Genomic DNA, 21,131 nt, shown 5'->3' with positions numbered 1-21,131 from the left:
CTGGGGCGTATGGGGTCAGCTGAGGCCGCCTGCACTGCAGTCCAGCTTTCCCTATGCCCAGTCTTGCTTCCTTCTCCTCCTTCCAAAAGGCTTCAGCAAATGTCCTACAGGCCAACCTCCCTCTCAGAGCCAGCTCTCCCAGAAGGCCAGTGACACCCCTACACACACACACACACACACACACACACACACACACACACACACACACACGTGTGAGCATGCATTCACAGGCCTCCAGACTGCAGCAGGCAGGCAGCTTGCCAACGCTAACACAGACTCACTCCCTTGCTTTGAAAAATGACAAGCAATTTCTTCTCTTCCCACCACTCTGTAGATCCCAGGGGTCATCTGCAGCCGACAGCTCACTGGAGGATTTTTGAACATCATCCAGAAGTCTGGCCAGGTGGGCTGGCTTTGCTCCCCATCTACTACAACAGCCAGTCCGTGTGTGGTTACTTCACAGTACTGCTGCCCCTTCCGAGTCACCACCGTGCTCTGATTTGCTGCCCTGGCCCCTCCTCGCTTGCTTTAGCTGATGGCATCTTCCTGCTCTCATCTCCCTCTCCTCTTCCAGAAGTTTCCAGTTCTGCACCTATTATATCCCAGCCTTTGCTCTGCATTAATTCATACAATGAAACCTCGGTCTGCAGTCAGGCGTCTTAGACATCCCACACCTGCTCAAACTCATGCAGGTCTTCACCTCACTCCTGAGAGGCACAGCCCCCCCCCCGCCCCCCTGGCATTCCACTCAGCAACTGCTATTCGGCTGTGCCCACACGCACTCAGGCATCCCTGCCCACCAGCTCTTCTTGCCTCCCACTCTTTCCTTCTGACTTTGATTTCTTTTACAGACTCTTTTCCAGCACTTTTTCAGTGAGGATTTGGGGGTGGCTACTTTTTGTCTTCGTCTAAAACTGTCTTCCATTCCACTTGTCTTTGAAACTACGGCTTAGCTGAGACTAGGACTCGGCTTGCTCCTCCAGCCCTAAAAGATCTTATCCACAGACCTCTGGGCCTTCAGTCTTTCAGCTATTAAACCAGGAGGAAATAACCTTTCACCAGCCCAGTTTTTCCCTCCAGACCCTTAGACTTCTGTGTTCTGTGGTGTAGTGGCTTAGGTATGAGAAATGCCTGCCCCCCACCCCCCCGCAAGGATCTACGGCAACTGAAAACGTGGTCTACAGAATGGTGCTATTGGGAGATGGCACCTTTAAGAGGTGGAGCTTGGTGGGAGGTCCTTAAGTCATTGGTACCACCACAGGACTGTAGCCACTCTCATTTCATGTTTGGCAATGAAAACACACACACACACACACACACACACACACACACACACACACACCTCACACCCCACACACACACACACCTCACACCCCACACACACACACACATACACACACACACACCTCACACCCCACACACACACACACACACACACACACACACACACACCTCACACCCCACACACACTATAAAGTGCCTGTCATCCACAACTCTCACCAGAGGCCCAAACACTGGGAGTCATCAGATGTTGGACTTGTTTCTACCGTATTTTCTGTTGCTGTAATACCACCATGATCAAAAGCACTTTGGGGAAAAAAGAGTTTATTTCATCTGACAGCTTACAGTCTATCATTTAGGGAAGTTAAAGCAAGAACTCAAGGCAAGAACTGAAACAGAACCGAGGAGAAATGCTGCTTGATGGCTCACTCAGCTTGCTTTCTTCTACAACCCAGGACCATCTGCTCAGGGTGACACTGCCCACAACAGGCTGGACCCTCTCACAAGAGAACCTCTCACGAGTCTGCCCACAACCCAAATCTGATGGGGACATTTTCTCACTTGAGAGTCCTTCTTCTTCCCAGATGACCCTAGCTTGTGCCAAGCTGACAAAAACTAACCAACACAGACTTAAACCTCCAAAAACTGTAAGCCACATAAGCCTTGTCTCTTTAGGAAACAGCTGCTGCTTACCCACAATCCCACTGACGGACCTGTTTGGTACCACTCACTCATCTGGGACTTGGGCTTACCAAACTCCATCATTCACCTCACAAAATAAAAAAATAAAAAACCAGTCAGGAGAAAATGCCTCCTCCTCCACTCTGTTCTCTCTCCTGGAATCCCATTGGAGGCATTTTGAAGGGGCTTCCCAACCCTAACCTCCCACCCCTCAGCCAACACTCCAAGTGCTTCCCAGGGTATCTCTGCATACACACATAGAAGTGACTGACAGCCCCCCACCCAGTGAGGACTGACTGACTCTATGAGTGCTATCACAGGGGGTGCTGTGCTATGTGATTTACATGCTGAACCTGGGATGTGCAATGCCACCTTTTCCTGGGTACCCAAATTCTCCAAGTGCTTGGGGGTACAGCTCCACAGCAGGCTGCAGGCCTCCTTGGACCTGTGAGGCCTAGTGAACTGTTCCGCCCAGCTGAAGCTTCACCTTCTGGACATGCTGCCCTGCTGAGGCTCCCACAGAAGCCTCTGCCCCCTTCCCCGTCCATGTCAGCAGCCTTAGGCTTTAGCTGGGTCTTACTCCCGGATCTAGAGGACTAACCTTCTCTCTTGCCAGCTCAGTCCTTAGAACATGTCCTGTGCTGTTCCTCACCTTTCCAAACAATTGGGTGGGGCTATCTATCCGCCATAGCTACCCCAGGGTCAGAAGCCAAGTCCATTCTTTTTATTTTTATTTTTTTTACCCTCTTCTTAGAGCCATTGCCTGGACCTTCAAACATGCCAGTCCAAACTCCAACTCTTGTCCTACACACACACACACACACACACACACACATTTTCCAACCCAGGAAAAAAACAGAGCAGTCTGTTCTCGCTTTGACACTGGACAGATGGTAGCCTTCTGGCCCCACTGGCTTCCCATTCTACAAGCATTACCCCTAGCTGGGTGTAGTGGACCACGCCTGTAATCCCAGCACTCAGAGAGGCAGAAGCAGAGGCAGAAGGATCAATGTGAGTTCGAGGCCAGCCTGGTCTACAAAATGAGTTCAGGACAGCCAAGGCTACACAGAGAAACCCTGTCTTGAAAAAAAACCAAACCAAACCAACAGAAAACCAACACCCCTAACTCTCCTCTTCCCCATCTAGGCCCCATCGACCCTTGTCCAGACTCCTAGCCCATCGTTTCTTTCCATCACGAGCCACCAGCTGTCCTCATACTGAAGTCACCTTCCCCAACGTCAGTCCTGCTGCTTTCCCCGGCCAGCCTAGAGTGATCTCCCAAAGCAGAACTGACTCCCTTGTGGTGCCTGCCTTATCCCCAGTGCTCCAGACACAGACAGCAATTTGGCCAGACCCACCTGCATCTCAGGTGTACCTTGCAGTGAGGATCTTGAGCCCCTTGCCTCGCCTTCATTCTGCCTACTGCTGTCTGTCCTTCTACTATCCCAGCTGAAGGGTCACCTGTCTGGAGCTTGCCCCCTCCCTCAGGGTCAGGCCCACATGACTCCCAAATTCCCTATGGGACTAGCATCCTACTCTCTGACAAACTGCAATAGCCCTAAGCTACTTATCTGTGTGGCTATAGAGATTTGATGGAATTAAGACACCCCACCCCCACCCCTCTACTTGCATCTTTAAGAAGCCCCAGGTGAGGGCCCGCAGCTGCCCAAGCAGAAAGAAGGGATAAGCAGGGATGAAGGAATCCTCCTCAAAGTTGCCCTCTAGGTGACCCCATCAGCAGGGATGGCAGGGATCATTTCCAGATAAGCGGGCATCAGCTGTGAAACCAGAAGAGCAAGCACCTCAAGAACCAAGACCCTGAACGCCTTTTCCCTGATTATCTATTAACCTCAAAAAGTGCTACAGGGACAAGTGAGTAAAGGTGCTTTGCCACCAACCCCGATGACCTGAGTTCAATGCCAGGGACCCACATTCATCCGTTGACAGGCACTTGGGCTGTCCCTACCTTTTGGCTAGTTACTGTTCATAATAACACCTCTAAGAATAGGGATGTACTTTTCATAAGAGCCTAACTGACATTTATGTAGTTGATAACGTTCATAGATGGTTTTTTAGTCATAATATTCCTAAAAATAACTGGAACAGTCTCAGACACTGACGACTACTGCCTCCCATCTCCCTGGGAAGCCAGTGTACCACCCTGTCTGGTCGGCACAGGGAGCGGGGCTGAGCTGCAGAAAGTCACCGTGGTGGCAGAGGCACAGTGCTGGCCACATGGAGCTGGGAGAAACAGGAGAGCTTCAAATAGGGTAAGGGGGAAACCATCCATTCATCTTATCCAACTGCTCTACATAAATTACCATAATAGAAAATGTTCTATTCTACTTCTCCTTAATCTATTCAGATCACTTAGGAGGAAAAAAAAATCTATTCACTTTTGTCTTTCCCCTTCAAACACTTGAATTGCCCATCAATATCTAAGTTTCTCTGCAACCCAACTGTGGAAAGTACAAAAGTAATTGTCTCACCAAATGGGACCCATTTAAAAGCTGACAACAGCCACACTTCCTTCCTGCAGAAAATGGGCCTTCGCTGACATGCAAGGGACAGGACGGTTTCTGTTTCAGCTCTGAGGTCTGACAGGACCCGGCTCTGCCTCTTCATGCTGCGCTCCTGCATCAGGATCACTTGTCCTTTCCAAGGCATCACTTGTAAAACCGAAGTCCACTGGGATAGTCTAAGTGATAAAACAAATAAGCAAACCAACCCCAAACCTCTGTGTTTAATCAAGACGTCTGTTTCCCCCACCTACCTAGCATGGCCAACCACAGCCTGGTCAAATGGAAAGAGGGTAAGTTCCAAACCATCACTTATTCAGGCTCCTTCCCCCTCCAGACCTACCATCCCATGGCTCTGGGGTCCTACCCTGGGTCCTGAGCCTCCAGCCACCAAGCAGGGGACACAAGGCATGGGAGGATGGCTTCAGAGTCTTGGAGCTAGGATTAACCAGATGGCCCTTTGCTGCTGTGATGTCTGCCATTCGGTCTTAACCATCCCAACAACAGGAAGGTGGTGCCAGGACAGGGCAAGCACTTGGCGGCCAGCATCTCCACCCTTGGGAAAGGGGGTGAGCAATGGAGGTCTCCTGCTGTGCTAGAGCTCTCCTAGCTGAGTCCTTCAGGATCCCTGCTGTAACCTGCACCAGGGTCTGCTGTCAGCACCAAAAAAAAAGGGGGGGGCAGGGGCAGTGTGCACCTGTGGAGACTCTCTCATCCTCACAAGGACCATCAAAGAAGCAGCTGAAGGCTCTCAAAGCTTCTGGGGCTCCTGCAATGAGGCCACACCCTCTTATCTTGACCATGAGTTCTATTGTCATTGGCAACAGTTGTGGCTAAGCTACCATCATGGGCCTCGGCTCCCAACAACTGTGCATGGCAGGGCCCATCACCCACCTGACAGCCAGGGAGACTAAGGCACAGAGCTAGGAGGGATATGGCAAGGATGCCCAACCAGGCCCTAGTGGAGGAAGCCCCCTGCTGCCTCGTCTCTGGACCCAGTGCTTCACAGAAGCTAAGGCCAGAGCAAAGACTCAAGACAACTTAAAATGAGAGGAAAATCCTAAAACTCAAAGAAGCCTACTCATCTGTTTCTCTTGAGCTGGGATCTGCTCACCGTCACTCAGCTCTGAAGGGCACAGAACACACCTGCACCGTGTTGCTGTCGATTCCGTCAAGACAGAAGTGTGCCTCGCTGATGGGCTCTTAAGTGTGCGTTTCTGCACTATTATGAGAAGCCTAGCTGCCATCCTTGGGGGTTCTCAGGGCGCCAAAGCAGGCACTAAAATCACCTTGCACACATACCATCTCTCCTCTTAACGTTGAATGAAAAGTAACCGCTGGCCCCATTTAATGCGGGGCAGTGTGCACACGTGGCCCTCCTGGATGCCAACTCCAAATATCAATTAAGTGGAGCTCAAGACTTCCAGCTATGACTCCCCATTTAACAGAAACCATATCACACATTTCCAGTAAGCCTGCCGCTCTGACGGGGAGGAACGGAGCCTGAGAGATGACAAAGTCCCACAGAAACAAAACGCCCCGCCTGGCCCGCAACGCTGCCCCTCCCTCGCCCTGCAGATTCACAATAGGAATGGTGAGGCCCCACACTCCCCACGATAGAAACCACAGGAAAGCCTGGGAAGTGACACTAGCTTCCTGTTAAGAGCCCTACATAGAGGAGGCCTACGAAGCCACTTAAAGCTCCCTAACCCGCCCAAGTCACAGCCTGAGAATGTGTGTCTGAGGAAAGATTCTAGAAAGGTAGTAGACAGGAACCACTACCCTCCTGCCACAGCCCTAGACATGGCCCCACCCACTACTGTGCTTCCAGGTACCCCACACCCTTGGAAGAACAGACCGTAGGGGGTGGGGGGCGTGGCCAATGATGTGCAGCCAGTAGGATAGTCTGGGGGGGGGGGTTTGCGCTGGAATATGAAGGAGAATTCGAAAGGCTCCTGGCTGTGCATCTGGACCCTGGCCAATTGAGGCTACAGGGTAGGGCAGTAGGTAAAGTGTTTGCTGTGCAACCGCGAGTCCTGAGTTTGGTTCCCTAGCACCACGTAAAAGCCAGGCACTGAATACCTCTAGACCCACAGTGTCGGGAGGAGGGTCCAGGAGGATTCCCAGGGCTCCCTGGGTAGAAAGTCTAGTCAAAACAGCATGTCCAGGTTCATCGAGAAACCTGTTCTCAGCCTTTAATCCCAGCACTCTGGGAGGCAAAGGTAGGAGATCTCTGTGAGTTCAAGGCCAGCCTTGTCTACATGAGAGTACGGGACAGCCAAAGCTATACCTTGTCTGGGGGGGGGGGAGGAGAGACCAAAGAGAGGGAGAGGGGGAGGGGGAAGGACAGAGTAAGGGAGAGGAACCCAGTCTCCAAAAATAAGGCAGAAAGCAATCAAAGAAGATTCTCAAGGTCAATCTTTGACCTAAACACACACACACACACACACACAAATTAATTAATTAATTAATTAAAAAGAGCTGACAAGATGGCTCAGCAGGTAAAGGTGTTTGCTGCTAAGCCTGAAGACCTGAGTTCTATCCCTGTGTGCCACATGGGACGGAGAGCCAAGTCCTGAAAGTTGTCCTTTGACCGCCACAAGTGCACCATGGCATGCACAGACCCCTGCACACAAGACAAACAAATACATAAGTGCAATAAAAAATAAACAAACAAAGCAATTCCTTAAAAGAAAATGCAGCTGGGCGTGGTAGGGCACGCCTTTAATCCCAGCACTCAGGAGGTAGAGGCAGGTGGATCGCTGTGAGTTCGAGGCCAGCATGGTCTACAAAGCAGGTCAAGGACAGCCAAGGCTACACAGAGAGACCCTGTCTCAAAAAACCAAAAATAAGCCGGGCAGGATGGCGCACGCCTGTAATCCCAGCACTCGAGAGGCAGGGCCAGACGGATCACTGTGAGTTCGAGGCCAGCCTCGTCTACAAAGAGAGTCTAGGACAGCAAAGGCTACACAGTGAAACTCTGCCTAAAAAAACAAAAACAAAAACAAAAACAAAACAAAACAAAACAAATCCAGAAATCCCAAGCACAAAAAAAAAAATTATAAATTAAAAAATAAAAAATAAAAATAAAAATAAACCAAAATAAAAAAAGAAAATGCACCCAGCAAGTCTCGCTGGCTTCCTTGGTGAGGGGCCATCTCATCTGCAATCTGAACCCTAAATGTTTGCAAACAGCATCTCAACCATCACTCAGTGAAGGACTACAGGGAAACACTCCACAGCGAAGGAGGGGTATGCAGGTCAGCAGCCCCGAGACTGGCTGAGTAGACACCACACCCACCACTCCCATACCCCACCCACCAATCAATTCCCCCTCGAAGACAGGAAGTACAAATGCGTCTTCCGTGCCCATCAATAACCTCCATGGCAGCCAAGAAACCCCAGCGTAGGCAGGGTCTCTGCCAAGGGTCCCCATCCTCTTATGCCAACTCCCCGTCTCCTGGTAACCAGCAATCTCCACCCAGGCCAGTCAGCTATAGCGAAGGGAAAAAAGAAAAATCAAGCGGAGACCTTTGTTTCAAAGGAGGACACCGACTGCCTCGCCTTTCTGAAGCATACATTCTTCCTGAGAAAGTCTTTGCCTGCACAAAAGAGCTCTAAGGAAAAGCAAACCGTGGACAGCACAGCCTCTGAGTCTCTCCTACATGCCTTTCCCTCACAGCCTCCATAGCCTAAATAACGGGAGTGTGACAGCTCTCCATCAAGGGAAAACAAAGCAAAACAAAACAAAACGGACAGGGCACCCCCCACACACACCTACCCCCACCCCCACCCCCACAGAAGCAGGCAGATAGCTGTGAGTTTGAGGCCGGCCTGGTCTACATAGTGAGTCCAGGACAGCCAGGGCTACACAGAGAAACCCTGTCTCAAAGAAGGAAGGAAGGAAGGAAGGAAGGAAGGAAGGGAAAAAGATCAATGCAAGCCCAGCATGGTGGCACACACCTTTAATTCCAGCACTCAGGGGAGGCAGAAGCAGGTGGATCTCTGGTCTACAGAGCGAATTCCAGGACAGCCAAGGCTACACAGAGAAAATGCTCCCCGCAAGCAATTTCCCATTGCTTTTTTCCTACTGTAGGAATAATGACGCTTTACAAAAATATTTCTACCTCATGCAATGAACATGGTCTGTATGTGTTCAGTTTTAAGCCAAAGCAGGAGTTACATTTAACTGTTGTTTTAGTCGTGTATCTAAATGGGAAAGTGAAAAAGGAGAACCCTGTCAGCAGCAAGCTCCTCCAAACATCCCAGCAGCCAGCACTTAACCCTTCCAAGCCCAGAATCGTCTCAGGACCAACTCTGCATTCACCAGTGCCAATATACGTTCAAAGAAGCAGGAAGGAGAAACAAAAATTCAGTTCATGAAGAGTGGGGACTGACTTTCACATGAACTCTGGTGCCCCATATTTGACCACGTCCCCTGGATGGGGAGGCCCGGTGGCACTCAGGGGAAGGATAGCAGGCTACCAAGAAGAGACTTTATACCCTATGATCATATCCAGGGGGAGGAGGTCCTCCTCAGTCACAGCCATAGGGGGAGGGGAGTAGGGTGAAAGTGGGAGGGAGGGAGGAATGGGAGGATACAAGGGATGGGATAACAATTGAGATGTAATATGAATGAATGAATAAATAAATAAATAAATTCAGTTCATAACTGGAGGCAAAAATATGACCTTTGGTTTGAAATTAACACACACACACACACACACACACACACACACACACACACACACACAGAAAACTAGTAGGATGACATAACTCAAGCCAATGCTTCAAACAATCAAGACGCTGAAATCCAATGACAGATCTCCAACCAGAAATGGCTCACGATTAGACTGACCACAGGGCGCCAGCTCCCAGGACAGCCATGGCCAGAGCTGACATCTGAGACAGTGATGTGGCTCAAGTCCAGAGGTCAAGGACAGTGTCAGACAGCTTACTAAGAGGTGACAAAGAGGAACAGGACAGCTGTGGGGGAAATCTAACCTCTCTCTTCACTTTCAAAAGGGACTCGGGCTTCGGGATGAATCACCCAAAGACGCTAACTCAGCTCTCGACTCGCCATGGCCTGCACCTGGAAAGCAACTGCCTTAACTTCGGTGCACAACCTCAAGGGAAGGACACTGAGAATTCACTGAGAATTCAGCTATGGGTGATAACCAATGGGTACATCGGCACTGCTCCTCCCCTTCCAACAGCTTAGGAGGGGGTCTTAGAACACACTGCGGGGAAACGGCACCTGGCAGCCCCAGAGCCCCCACAAACATTCTCAGAGACAGGGATGTAGCTTGCCATGCAAACAGTCCCATCTGCTCCCCCTGTCATTCGTTATTGAAAAAGTAAAACCCACCCCCACCCCTCCACAATGACTTTTTCATCACTGATTTTGGTTTGTTGTTGTTTGGTTTTGTTTTCCTTGTGCTAAAAAGTCACTCAAAGGGGCGGGGGGGGGGGGCGGAAACAGTCCTCGTACAGATATGCAGTGCAAGAGCTGCTGCAGCCCCTGGCCGACCCACAAATCGACAGCAGGCAGGACTGAGCACATTAAAGGGATTGCAGCAAAAAAAAAAAAAAAAGGGCTAGACGCCTAGGGCGTGGCTAAAAGCAAGCAGGCTCAAACCACACCCATCGCTGGAGTCGAAAGAGTTCCCCCACCCCCACCCCCAGTATATTTGCCCCATTGCAAGGAAGACAGGAGCACGAATCGCTGCTGCACCAGCTTACAAGAATCCAGATTAGCTTCTGGTCAGACCAAGACCTATCAAGGGTGGCTCCACGCTTTGTAAGCCTTCACCCCAACACTCTTCAACCCAAGGAAAAACTTCCCGACCTCGGCGGCCAAAAAAAACATGATCCTTTGAAGTCCCCCAAACGTCGAGTGCCAGTCTTCCAAATAGACTAGCTGTCTCCAGAACGCTCGCACCAGCAGACATGATTTTACAGAGACCCCACCCGGAGAAACCATTCATGGAGTCTGGGACAGAAACCCTAAACCGAGAAAAGTGGCTAGTCACAGCAGGGGAAGGGTCAGTTCCTTGGGTGGGCCAATGAGAAAGAGGCCTCTGACTTCAGAGACACCAGCACGCAGCCGCTGCACTCCTCCCGCCCTTAGTCTTTGCAGTGACCCCACCCAGGTCGTGACCCCTTGAAGACCTCCAGCGCTGGCCTCCTCTGGCTCAGTTGGCCCCCAACACATAGTTTTGGACGCTGCGGGCGTGTCACGGACCTTCGCTGGATCCCAGCTTTGCACCGCCCAGTCGCGAGCAGAGCGCACTGGGTCCGGCTCCGGCCGCCAGCCCCAGGCAGGCGACGGGGACGCAGCGCCCGCAGTGCGACTGGCGCAGCTACCGAGGCGCGGCGCGCCACCGGGACCGGACCTGGTGTAGCTAAGGGAGGCGCGAGCTAGTGAATCGCACCTCCGGCCCGCGGAAGCTGCAGGCTCCCGGAGCCTCACCCGGCGTTGTACCTAGATCTAAGAGGATGCAGACGGGTACCAGACCAGGATAGGGATGCGAACTGGACCAAGGTCCAATCAGTCCGGTTTGGGACAGAAGACAGGACCACGGCTTGAGGACCCTCTAAAGATACGGGAAGACAGGGTTTAACCAAAGCCTAGGGATTGGAGAAAGGGAAATGAGGAGAAGATCGGTTCACAAGTGCAAAGGAAGGGTGAAGATCCACTATCCTAGGCCAGAATTATTGTGGAGAGGAAAGATGAAGGGGAATCTGCGGTGCGGCAGGAGAGAACCAAGAGAAGTAGGGTTTCTGAGCATGCAGACTGGGACCGCTGGATGCGAGCTGGGACGCATCCAGTACCGAGACGAGGAGGGAGAGGGGACATGATAGTACACCCAGGCCCGAAAGAAAGCGCCCCGTTTGGTACTGGATTTAGGAAAGAGCAGTCTGTACTGGCCAGGTACACGAGTGTCCAAGTCGCGGAATGCAGGGAAGGGGCATCGCAGGAAACGGAGAGAGGGGACTCAGACAGGGCCGGGAAAATGAAGTCTGTCTTTATCAAAGAGGGATCCTTCAAGGTAAAGGAACTGGAGGGGGGAAAGCGCGACGCCGGGACATGGTCCGCAGCTGGAGCCGCTCACCTTGGGTTTGTACAGCCACTTTCGGAACCTGTTCATCATCGCCGCGCCGGCCCGGGCCGCGCTCCGGGCGGCCCTCGCCCTCCGCAGCGCTGCGCCCGGGCCCAGCTGCGGCACGGAGAGGACACGCAGGCAGGGCCGGGACCCACCGGAGCAAGCCGACCGTGAGCGCAGCGCCGAGCGCCTAGCAGCTGGCTGCAGGTGCGCGGGGCAGGTGCGCGGCCGGAAGGATGCTCAGCGAGCGGCGCGCCGCCGACCCAAACCCGCGGGCGGGCGGGCGCGCGGGAGCGCGGAAAGGCGCGGGCACAGGGAGCACAGCGTCTCACGGCTTGCGGGCACCCCGCGCCTCCGCGGGTCACGGTCGCACATGCGCTGAAGGCGTCGCACACCCCCGACCCGCCGCGAGTGGCGGGTGGGGCGGGCCGGGTGAGGCCGCCAATCCGCGCCCAGAGCCACGCCGCACCCAGCTCTGGAAGCGCACCCAGGGAGGACGGCTGAGGACTACAGGTCCCAGCGCCCACCGCGCGGCGTTGCTAGGTGACGGCTCCTAAACGACGTCCAGGCAAGCTGCAGGTGCGAGCGCTGGCTGGTGAGGGCTCTGGCCCGCGGAGCTTAGAGTGACGACGCTGGGGCAGGTGAAGCCTCGGGAGGCCTGGAGGCCCGCAGGTAGGCGGGCAGGTTAGGGCGAGGGGCTGCCACTGGGAGACAGGCGCAGCCCATCCTCAGGTCTTCTCACTAACTCGTTGTCTCCAGGTCTCAAATCCTCGCTTCCTATTTTCTGGCCATAGCAGGCTACCTCTGCGCTCTTCCCACCTGCCAGATTAAAGGTAGGGTGCTTTCCACAACCTCCCCTTAAATCGCCACGCTTTTTTAAAAACGGTAGTTTGTTGTTTGTTTGTTTTAAGATAATTTTCTGTGATGCACTACCTCCTCAGCAGTGCCTTAATTGGTATCTGTAAACACACAAACAAAGCTAGCCAGAAATCTGAGGCTTTATCGCTTACCAAGAAGTCAGCTGAGCCGGGCGCTGGTGGCACACGCCTTTAATCCCAGCACTCAGGAGGCAGAGGCAGGTGGATCGCTGTGGGTTCGAGGCCAGCTTGGTCTACAAAGTGAGTCCAGGACAGCCGAGGCTACACAGAGAAACCTTCTCTCAAAAAACAGACGAAGAAGAAGAAGTCAGCTGAGAACAAATATGTGATCCCACCTAAAGTTCCCAGGCACAGAGGAAGAGCACAAACACCCCCAGGTGCACCTGCCCATTACAATTTTTCCTTTCACCTGACCCCCACCATAGCCACCTCTCCCGCTGGTCTGAAACGGAGCAGGAAAGGAGTGGAGCTTGCTCCTGTCCCTCGCAGACTTCCTGTTCCTCTGAGTTACCCTGGCTAGGATCTAGGTGCTACCTTCCTGGGCTCTCTGACCTCTCTATCCATTTAATTAAATTCAACGGGAGTCCAGCCTCCCAGGCCCAGAAGAATTGTTCCCCTTGCATTGTGGTTTCTGGATGCTTTTCCCGTTTCCCTCTATCTACCAAATCTCTCCTGCTTGTGCCCCTCTGGAAGAGCTTCCTGGCCCCACTCTGTTCTGCCTGTTTTTTCTTGAACAAGCTCCAATCAGATTTCTCTCCAACCACAACTCCGAAGGACTTTTCCAAAGTCGTCCTTGATCTCAGAGCTGCTTAATTCAGTGATAGGTCTCAGCTTTCATCTCCAGCTGTTAAGAATATAGGTGGTGGTGCACACCTTATATATCCCAGCACTCGGAAGGCAGAGGCAGGCGGATTGCTGTGAGTTCAAGGCCAGCCTGGTCTACAAAGTGATTCCAGGACAGCCAAGGCTACACAGAGAAACCCTGTCTTGAAATAAACAAACAAACAAACAAGGGGCTAGAGAGATGGCTAGGAGCTTAAGAGCACCGGCTTCTCTTCCAAAGGTCCTGAGTTCAATTCCCACAACCATATGATGACTCATAACCATCTATAATGTGATTTAATGGCTTCTTCTGTCATGCAGGTATACATGCAGGCAAAACACTGTATACATACTAAATAAATAAATCTTAAAAGAAAACAAACACAAAAGAACAGGTAACCCTACTAACTACCTCTCGAGTGAAACAGCGTGTGCACCCGCCTCTGCCCCAGCAGCTCCTGCATCTTCCCTTAGCCCCCTCGGCCTGGACCCGCTTAGCCTTGTGGCCCCACCGCTTACTCCTTGTAAGCTGCGCTTCTGCCCATTCCTGGGTAATTACAGGAAGCCACGTGGCTTTATAAACAAACACTTGTCAGACCAGTTTGCCTGTTCTTCCTTATATCACCTTAGAGTCAATATGTCCACAACACCACACTCTCCCGTCATAAAAGCTGCTTCTGGGGGCTCAATCAGTGAAGTGTTGGCTTTGTTAGCAGAAGAACTTCAGCATGCCAGAACCCCAGGGGGAAAAAAATGGGGCTGGAAAGATGGCTCAGTGGTTAAGAGTATTGGCTGCCCTTCCAAAGGTCCTAAGTTCGAATCCCAGCAACCACAAGGTGGCTTGCCACCATCTAGAATGGGATCTGATAACCTTCTTCTGATGTGCGTGAAGACAGATTACTCAGACACATAGTAAATAATTAAAATAAACATACTTTAAAAAAAAAAAGAGAGAACTGTGTGAAGAGGTAACCCTGGAAGTACAGCGGGAACCAGCTTTCCTGGCTACCATCCTTAACCTGTTTCCTCAGGATTCGGGATGGCTGCGCTGGTTCTTGCCTTCACCTCCTAAGCCCGTGAACTTACTGGGAAAGAGAAGAAAGCAATGCCCTCCATTTCAGGTCATCTGTCCCCAAGTTTATTCTCTAGTATTTCTCACTGCTGGAAGAACGTGTACACACAGCCGTAGGCAGCTTCCGGGGAGGCTGGAAAATGTCACCCCCCAGTTGGGCAGCAATAGACCCAAATAAAGGCCAGGACACATTGCTCAGGAAGGAAGCGAAAGCCAGAGGGGGTGCGTTGGTAGCCACACTGAGCTGAGCAGCTTTAGGTGTGAGAAGAGAGCATGCGTTTGGGGTCTTCTGGCTGAGACTGTTGAACTGGTTTGTGTCTGATAGACGTGAGCCCTCCTTGCTTGCTTCAGCCTGCCTTCCAGGTCACCTCAAGTGCCAGATCGCTGAGACAGGCTGAGAGAAGGGAGTTAAATGGCCGTGTGTTAAGGAAATCAATCCGCTTAGGAACCACATCTCAATTCTCACCTGTAAACTAAAAGCCGAGGCAGTTGGGATGTGGCTCAGTATAGGACGTAACTACCTAGCGAGACATGCCAGGTTGTAGCTCTAGTACTTAAAGCAGGTAAACAAACAGACCTTTAAAATAAAGCTGAGTCTGGGTGTGGATGTGTGGGCATGTGATCCCAGCACTGGGAAAGCAAGAGGCAGGAGGATGGAGAATTTAAGGTCAGCCTCTGTTACATATCAAGCTCACCTTCCTCAAACCAAAATGAACAAGAAAAACAACAACAACAAAAAAAAACCAAAAAAATAATAATGAATCAGAAATAAGTAAAGTTTGACGTGCTCAAAGCATGGAGTTGGCTGAGCCTGGCCCATTTCCTACCCATAGGGTGATTGTATTGACAAGTTTTAGATGAGTTTCAGAGAGGACTCAGAATCCAGGCATCCTCTCCCTCATGCCACTCTCACAGGGCACCTGCTCTTTGCCACAGGTATGAGTGCAGATCCCTGCAAGGGACCCTCCACCCCACAGAGAGCAGAGCGGTCAGGCTGGGTTAGTTAGAGGCAGGCTAGGCTCCCAAGGGCTCCCTCCCCACCTCCAGCTTGGTTTTTGGGTTTTTGGGTTTTTGGTTTTGTTTTGTTTTGTTTTCATTCACTTCTTTTGGATCCTTCTACCAAGGTCCACTCTTGATTGGGGAGGGCTCAGATTGATTCCTTCAGTCCTCCTTGACTGAAGCAGGAAACACCCCTTGCTCCCTGGCAGCCCTGGGCAGGCCAGCCACAAAAATCCAGCCAAGACCTCTGCCCTCTACATTGGAAACTTACTGAAAAAGGAAAACCAGAGCAGCTAATGATGCTTAGTGTGTCATCAGGATCTAGACCACCTGAGAGACCTCCCAACGGGCCTGCCTGGGTGAGAAGACATAACTGACTTGGAAAGACACATCCTTTTTTTTTTTCTTTTTTGAGATTTATTTATTTTATGAATATGAGTGCTCTGGGTTTTTTGGTTTTGGTTTTTTGAAACAGGATTCTCGGTGTAGCCTTGGCTATCCTGGACTTACTTTGTAGACCAGGCTTTGTAGGTCCACCTGACTCTTCCTCCTAAGTGCTGGGATTACAGGCTTGCGCCACCGCACCGGGCGGTATAAGCGGTCTCTGTTTTTGTGGACACCAGAAGAGGAAACCAGATCTCATAATAGATGGTTGTGAGCCACCATGTGGTTGCTGGGAATTGAACTCAGGACCTCTGAAAAAGCATCCAGGGCTCTTAACCGGTGAGCCATCTCTCCAGCCAGACACGCCCATCTTAAATGTGGCCAGGACAATTCCTAGGATTCCTGGACTGTATAACAGAGAAGTCCAGCCGAGCACTAGGGTGCATCCACCCTTTTGTGCACTCGGTGTGGCCATTGGCCGGACTCCTGCTGCTATGACCCACCCCCTGCCTTCAGGGACTGTACCTTAACCTGATGAGGGGAAGAAAATTCAGTCTTCAGCATTGTTTCCAGACAATCAGGTCTGTGTTTTGTTCTCCTCGGTGCTGAGGATGGAATCCACCGTGGGTTTTAAGCTAGGGCTGCCCAGCTGAGTCCCAGCCTAGCACTCTTAACACCAAGTCTGTAAATGCTCCTTGACTGCCTATGTTCTTCGCTCTGAGTCCTGGGCTGTGTGGGGGCGGTTCTCCTTTATTTCACTTTATCTTCAGGGCTCAAGTGAGACTTTTTTTTTTTTAATGTTTTTTTTTTTAATTGCATATACAGTGCTCTGCCTGCATGTACACCTTCAGGCCGGAGGAGGGCACCAGATCTCATTATGGATGGCTGTGAGCCACCATGTGGTTGCTGGGAATTGGACTCAGGACCTTTGGAAGAGCAGCCAGTGCTCTTAACCTCTGAGCCATCTCTCCAGGCCTCAACTGAGGCTTTTAAGGCCAGGCCTCAGGCTCACACAGAAAGAAAATCTCTTTGGGCATAATGGAACCAGATTCCTAACTCCAAACTTCTTTTTTTTTTTTTTAAGATTTATTTATTTATTATGTATTCAATGCTCTGCCTGCATGTAACTCCTGCATGACAGAAGAGGGTACCAGATCTCATTATAGATGGCTGTGAGCTACTGTGTGGTTGCTGGGAACTGGACTCAGGACCTTTGGAAGAGCAGCCAGTGCTCTTAACCTCTGAGCCATCTCTTCAGCCCCCAACTTATTTTTTCTTTTTCTTTTTCTTTCTTTCTTTCTTTCTTTTTTTTTTTTTAGACAGGGTCTCTCTATGTTAGCCTTGGCTGTCCTGAACTTACTATGTAGACCAGGCTGGCCTGGAACTCACAGTGATATGCCTGCCTCTGCCTCCTGAGTGCTAGGATTAAAGGTGTGTGTCACACTCCTGGCCCCAAACTTCTTAACATGAGTTTTGTTCTCTCTCTCTCTTTCTTTTTTTAAAAGATTTTATTTTTATTTTTATTATGTATGTGCACACGTTTGTACAGTTGCCTACAGAAACCAAAAGAAAGCATCAGATACCCCTGGAACTGGAGTAAAGGCAGGTGTGAGTTGTCCTGTGTAGGTGCTGGGAACCAAACCTGGTCCTCTGCAAGAGCAGTGGATGTTCTTTTTTTATTTTTTTTAAGATTTATTTATTTTATATATGAATGTTCTATCTGCATGTACACCTGCACACCACAAGAGAACATCGGATCCCAGTATATATGCTTGTAAGCCACCATGCCGTTGCTGGGAATTGAACTCAGGACCTCTGGAAGAGCAGACAGTGCTCTTAACCGCTGAGTCATCTCTCCAGGCCCCAGTACATGTTCTTAACCACTGAGCTATCTCTCCAGCTGGTCTTTGTTTTCTTATTTCCTTAGAAAATACTACCAGAGCAACTATCCCCCCCCCAATTAAAGGAGACAATAAAACTGAAGTGTTTTGTATAACTCCTGTTAGTAAAGGTTTAGAAAAATAGATGATTTACAAAGTCATTATGTGGGGATGAATATTCCAAAACACACTGTCTACATGTATAAAACTGTCAATGAATAAAAGACATTCTTCTTTCTTTCTTTCTTTGTTGTTGTTGTTTTTCGAGACAGGGTTTCTCTGTGTAGCCTTGGCTGTCCTAGACTCACTTTGTAGACCAGGCTGGCATCAAACTCACAGAGATCCACCTGCCTCTGCAGCCACCGCCGCCGCCGCCGCCGCCGCCACCACCACCACCACCACCGGCTGACATTCTATTTTTTATTTTTTATTTTTTTTTTTGGTTTTTCGAGACAGGGTTTCTCTGTGTAGCCTTGGCTATCCTGGACTCGCTTTGTAGACCAGGCTGGCCTCGAACTCACAGCGATCCGCCTGCCTCTGCCTCCCGAGTGCTGGGATTAAAGGCGTGCGCCACCACGCCCGGCAACATTCTATTTTTTCAAAAGTCAATATGGGCCTGAATGAAGCTGGGTGACAGAAGCCTATCATGATAGAGGCCCTAGGTTCAGTCCATGTGATGTTTCAGTCGCTTTTATCCTGGCCACCTGTGGCTGTCTTTCAGATTAGATGAGGCGCCTGTTTCAGTGTACTTACACGTTTGCATTCATCATTCACAGATTATTGTAGGCATAGGACAGATCCAAGTGAGAGATAGGGCCTGCTCACCACACTCGCTGAGGCTTAACGGGCGTTGAATTGATGTCAGAGGTTTCCAGAAGAGACTCTCAGGCAAAGAGGGCAGGCCTCGGGTGTGTGAGTGTCCAACCCAGATATTAGAGATCGCCTAAGCTTGTGGGAAGAGAAAGGACAGAGGATTTGAGGTTGGGGGCGGGGGACATATATGAAGAAGCTTCTAAGCCAGTGAAAGACCCCAGTGAAGGAAGAGGAGTCCGAGGCTGTGACTTAGGACTGAAGGGCTTGTGACATGCTGAGGAGACCCCTCTGGGTCCCACAGCAGCTGAGAACCTGGGAACTGAGACCTCACCTCTCCATTCGGCCCACAGGAACCAGGGCCAAAGCTCTGGGCCCGCTGCTGTCCCCACCCCCACCCAATGCCCTCAGGAACATCAGATTAGTTTCTGTGCGTGGTGAGGGGCCAGGCTGGGAGACCAAGTGAATGGAATCAAGGATTCACCTAGACCCATCCTCCAGCTCAGGCATGAAGCCAGAGGCAAAGGATTCCTTGAACACAATTAACTGACAGTGGAGGAGCCTGCACCCACCACCCCCAGCAAGGCTTCTGACACTGTCAGAGTCCTGGGCTGTGTGCGTCAGCGCTTGCTGCAAACTATGCCTTTTGTTCACTGCTTGCACTTGGCTGAGAAAAACTAGGTCTTGCTGTGGCACATACTAAAAACTGTAGAGATATATCTTTTCAGAACTAATGTTCTCTCCTGAGCTACCTGACAGCACCATGTTTACCACCAAGAGACTCATAACTAGGAGTTGGAGAACTTGTTAAATAGTGCTTTAGGAGTCCAGGCATAACCCCCTCCCACAGAGAAAGAGAGAGAGAGAGAGAGAGAGAGAGAGAGAGAGAGAGAGAGAGGAGAAAGGATCTCCCCACACCCTCAGAGCTCCCTTAAGCCAAGATTCCTGGAGTGTCTGAGATTGTTTTCCACTTAGGAGAGATCCAGAGTAAAACAAAGGGCCCCAAGAGCTGTTCCAGAGAAAGAGGGCAAAGGTCCTGCATGGCTAATGACATCAGGACTTGCAGGACTAGCCAGACAAGGGTAGAGCCAGGACAGGAACAGACCTCCAGGACACAGTCTGGCAGGTGTGGTCTCAGGGAGGGGCTCCAGATGCAGCTCCCTGAATAACAAACATCAGGTCACCAGGCTCACTTAGTCTGGAGGCGCCCCCACAAAGCCAGAGGGGAAGCCATAGGTGTCCTGGCCATGAAGCAATGTCCCAGAAAATGCTTCCTGGCCTCTTGTGCTTGAATGTACCCATGTCAGCAGGGCTAAGCGTCTGGCCTTCTCTGTGCCTCTTAAGAGAGGAAGCCACATTCAGAGGGAGGGTGAAATGGCCACTGGGCACAAAGCCCATCGATTGCTCAGTCAAAGTGCATCATGGGATGGGGAGCAGAGTGGGCAGTAGTTCCCAGAAGCCTTCTCTTAGCATTCAATTCTCTCACCAGGAAGCTCAGTAGACGTAATTGAATAGCCAGAGAGGGAAAGGAGAGGACCCTAGGAGCCCTCAGAGCGCTCTCTCCTACTCTCCAGCCCTCCAGCAGTAGATGGTCCTTATGGGGTAGAATGGCCCCAGCGGACAGTCTTCAGGGAGGTGGGCTTCAGAGGGTGCAGGTCAGCCCCAGACCTCTTGCCATATCTAACACTGTAATCTGGCTGCATTAGGCAGGTGTGGAACTGTGTGTGATGGATTTACTCTGGCATTGTCCAAGCAGAAGGCTACCCTCTCCTCCTGCCTCTTATCATCAAGACCCCACTGACCCATGAGGACTCTACCATGAGATGGCCCCATGGGTTTCTAGGCATGAGAAAAGGTGCTCTGGTGCTTGTCGTCATGGACTGAGCAGGGATGGAGTCCAAGCTATGCCTCCCCTCCGTGCTCGTGGAGCTTCCTTATTGTGCCCCTAGAACCTGTCCATGGCACCAGGGCTTGAAACCAGTTTCCAGACTCCTTGAGGCCAGTCTCAGAGAGGCTGGAGGAACCTATGTTCCTGGGTCAGGCCCCAGGTGTGGTCTCGCTGGCACAGAATGCAGCCAGGGTACCTGGGGACTCTGGCCCTTAGGGAAGCAGTCATCCCAGCCTTTCCCAGGGAGATGGCAGGCGAACCTCATTCTCTCCCTCTGGCTGGCTCATCTCACCACCCGTTAACTGTTACCCTAGAGCAGCGATTCTCAACCTGTGTCTTGACCCCTTTGGTGGTTGAATGGCCCTTTCACAGGATCACATATCAGATATCCTGCATGCCAGATATTTGCATCACATCTATCTATCTATCTATCGGTTTCTCTGTGTAGCCATGGCTGTCCTGGAACTCCCTATGTAGAGCAAGCTGGCCTCATTTTTATTTTTATTTTTATTTTATTTTATGTTATTTTATTTTGGTTTTTCAAGACAAGGTTTCTCTGTGTAGCCTTGGCTGACCTAGACTTGCTTTTGTAGTCCAGGCTGGCCTCGAACTCACAGCGATCCACCTGCCTCTGCCTCCCGAGTGCTAGGATTAAAGGCGTGCGCCACCACGCCCGGCTTGGCCTCATTTTTATTTTAGTTGAATGTTTGTAATTGTTTCTATTTATTACATTTCTGAGCATAGGTCATGCCATTCACATGCCAAAGCACCTGGGAACTTCACAGCCTTTGTGACTCCATCATCTTCACCT

At 51.0% G+C, this 21,131-nt stretch overlaps 2 protein-coding genes across 5 annotated transcripts in view; one reads left to right on the top strand and one right to left on the bottom strand.

Annotated features, from left to right (window-relative positions):
• Window positions 1–12,002, bottom strand: part of ZFYVE28 (zinc finger FYVE-type containing 28) — a 92,661-nt gene extending 80,659 nt beyond the window's left edge. For both annotated transcript variants that reach the window (XM_084797789.1, XM_084797790.1), the window contains exon 1: window positions 11,597–12,002. In XM_084797789.1, coding sequence (XP_084653915.1) covers window positions 11,597–11,635 — 39 coding nt within the window. In that variant the 5' untranslated portion in view covers window positions 11,636–12,002. The remainder of the gene's footprint in view (window positions 1–11,596) is intronic.
• Window positions 12,003–12,137: 135 nt separating this feature from the next.
• The window catches only part of CFAP99 (cilia and flagella associated protein 99), a 42,638-nt gene continuing 33,644 nt past the window's right edge, over window positions 12,138–21,131 (top strand). For 2 of the 3 annotated variants that reach the window (XM_084797803.1, XM_084797801.1), the window contains exons 1-2: window positions 12,138–12,259; window positions 12,347–12,420. The gene's annotated coding sequence lies outside the window, so the exon portion shown is untranslated. The remainder of the gene's footprint in view (window positions 12,260–12,346; window positions 12,421–21,131) is intronic. The other variant, XM_084797802.1, reaches the window with a different exon arrangement.

Source organism: Acomys minous, assembly GCF_964271855.1.
Source record: "Acomys minous genome assembly, chromosome: 10".
NCBI lineage: Eukaryota > Metazoa > Chordata > Mammalia > Rodentia > Muridae > Acomys > Acomys minous.
This window is presented reverse-complemented; position numbering and strand designations above follow the sequence as displayed.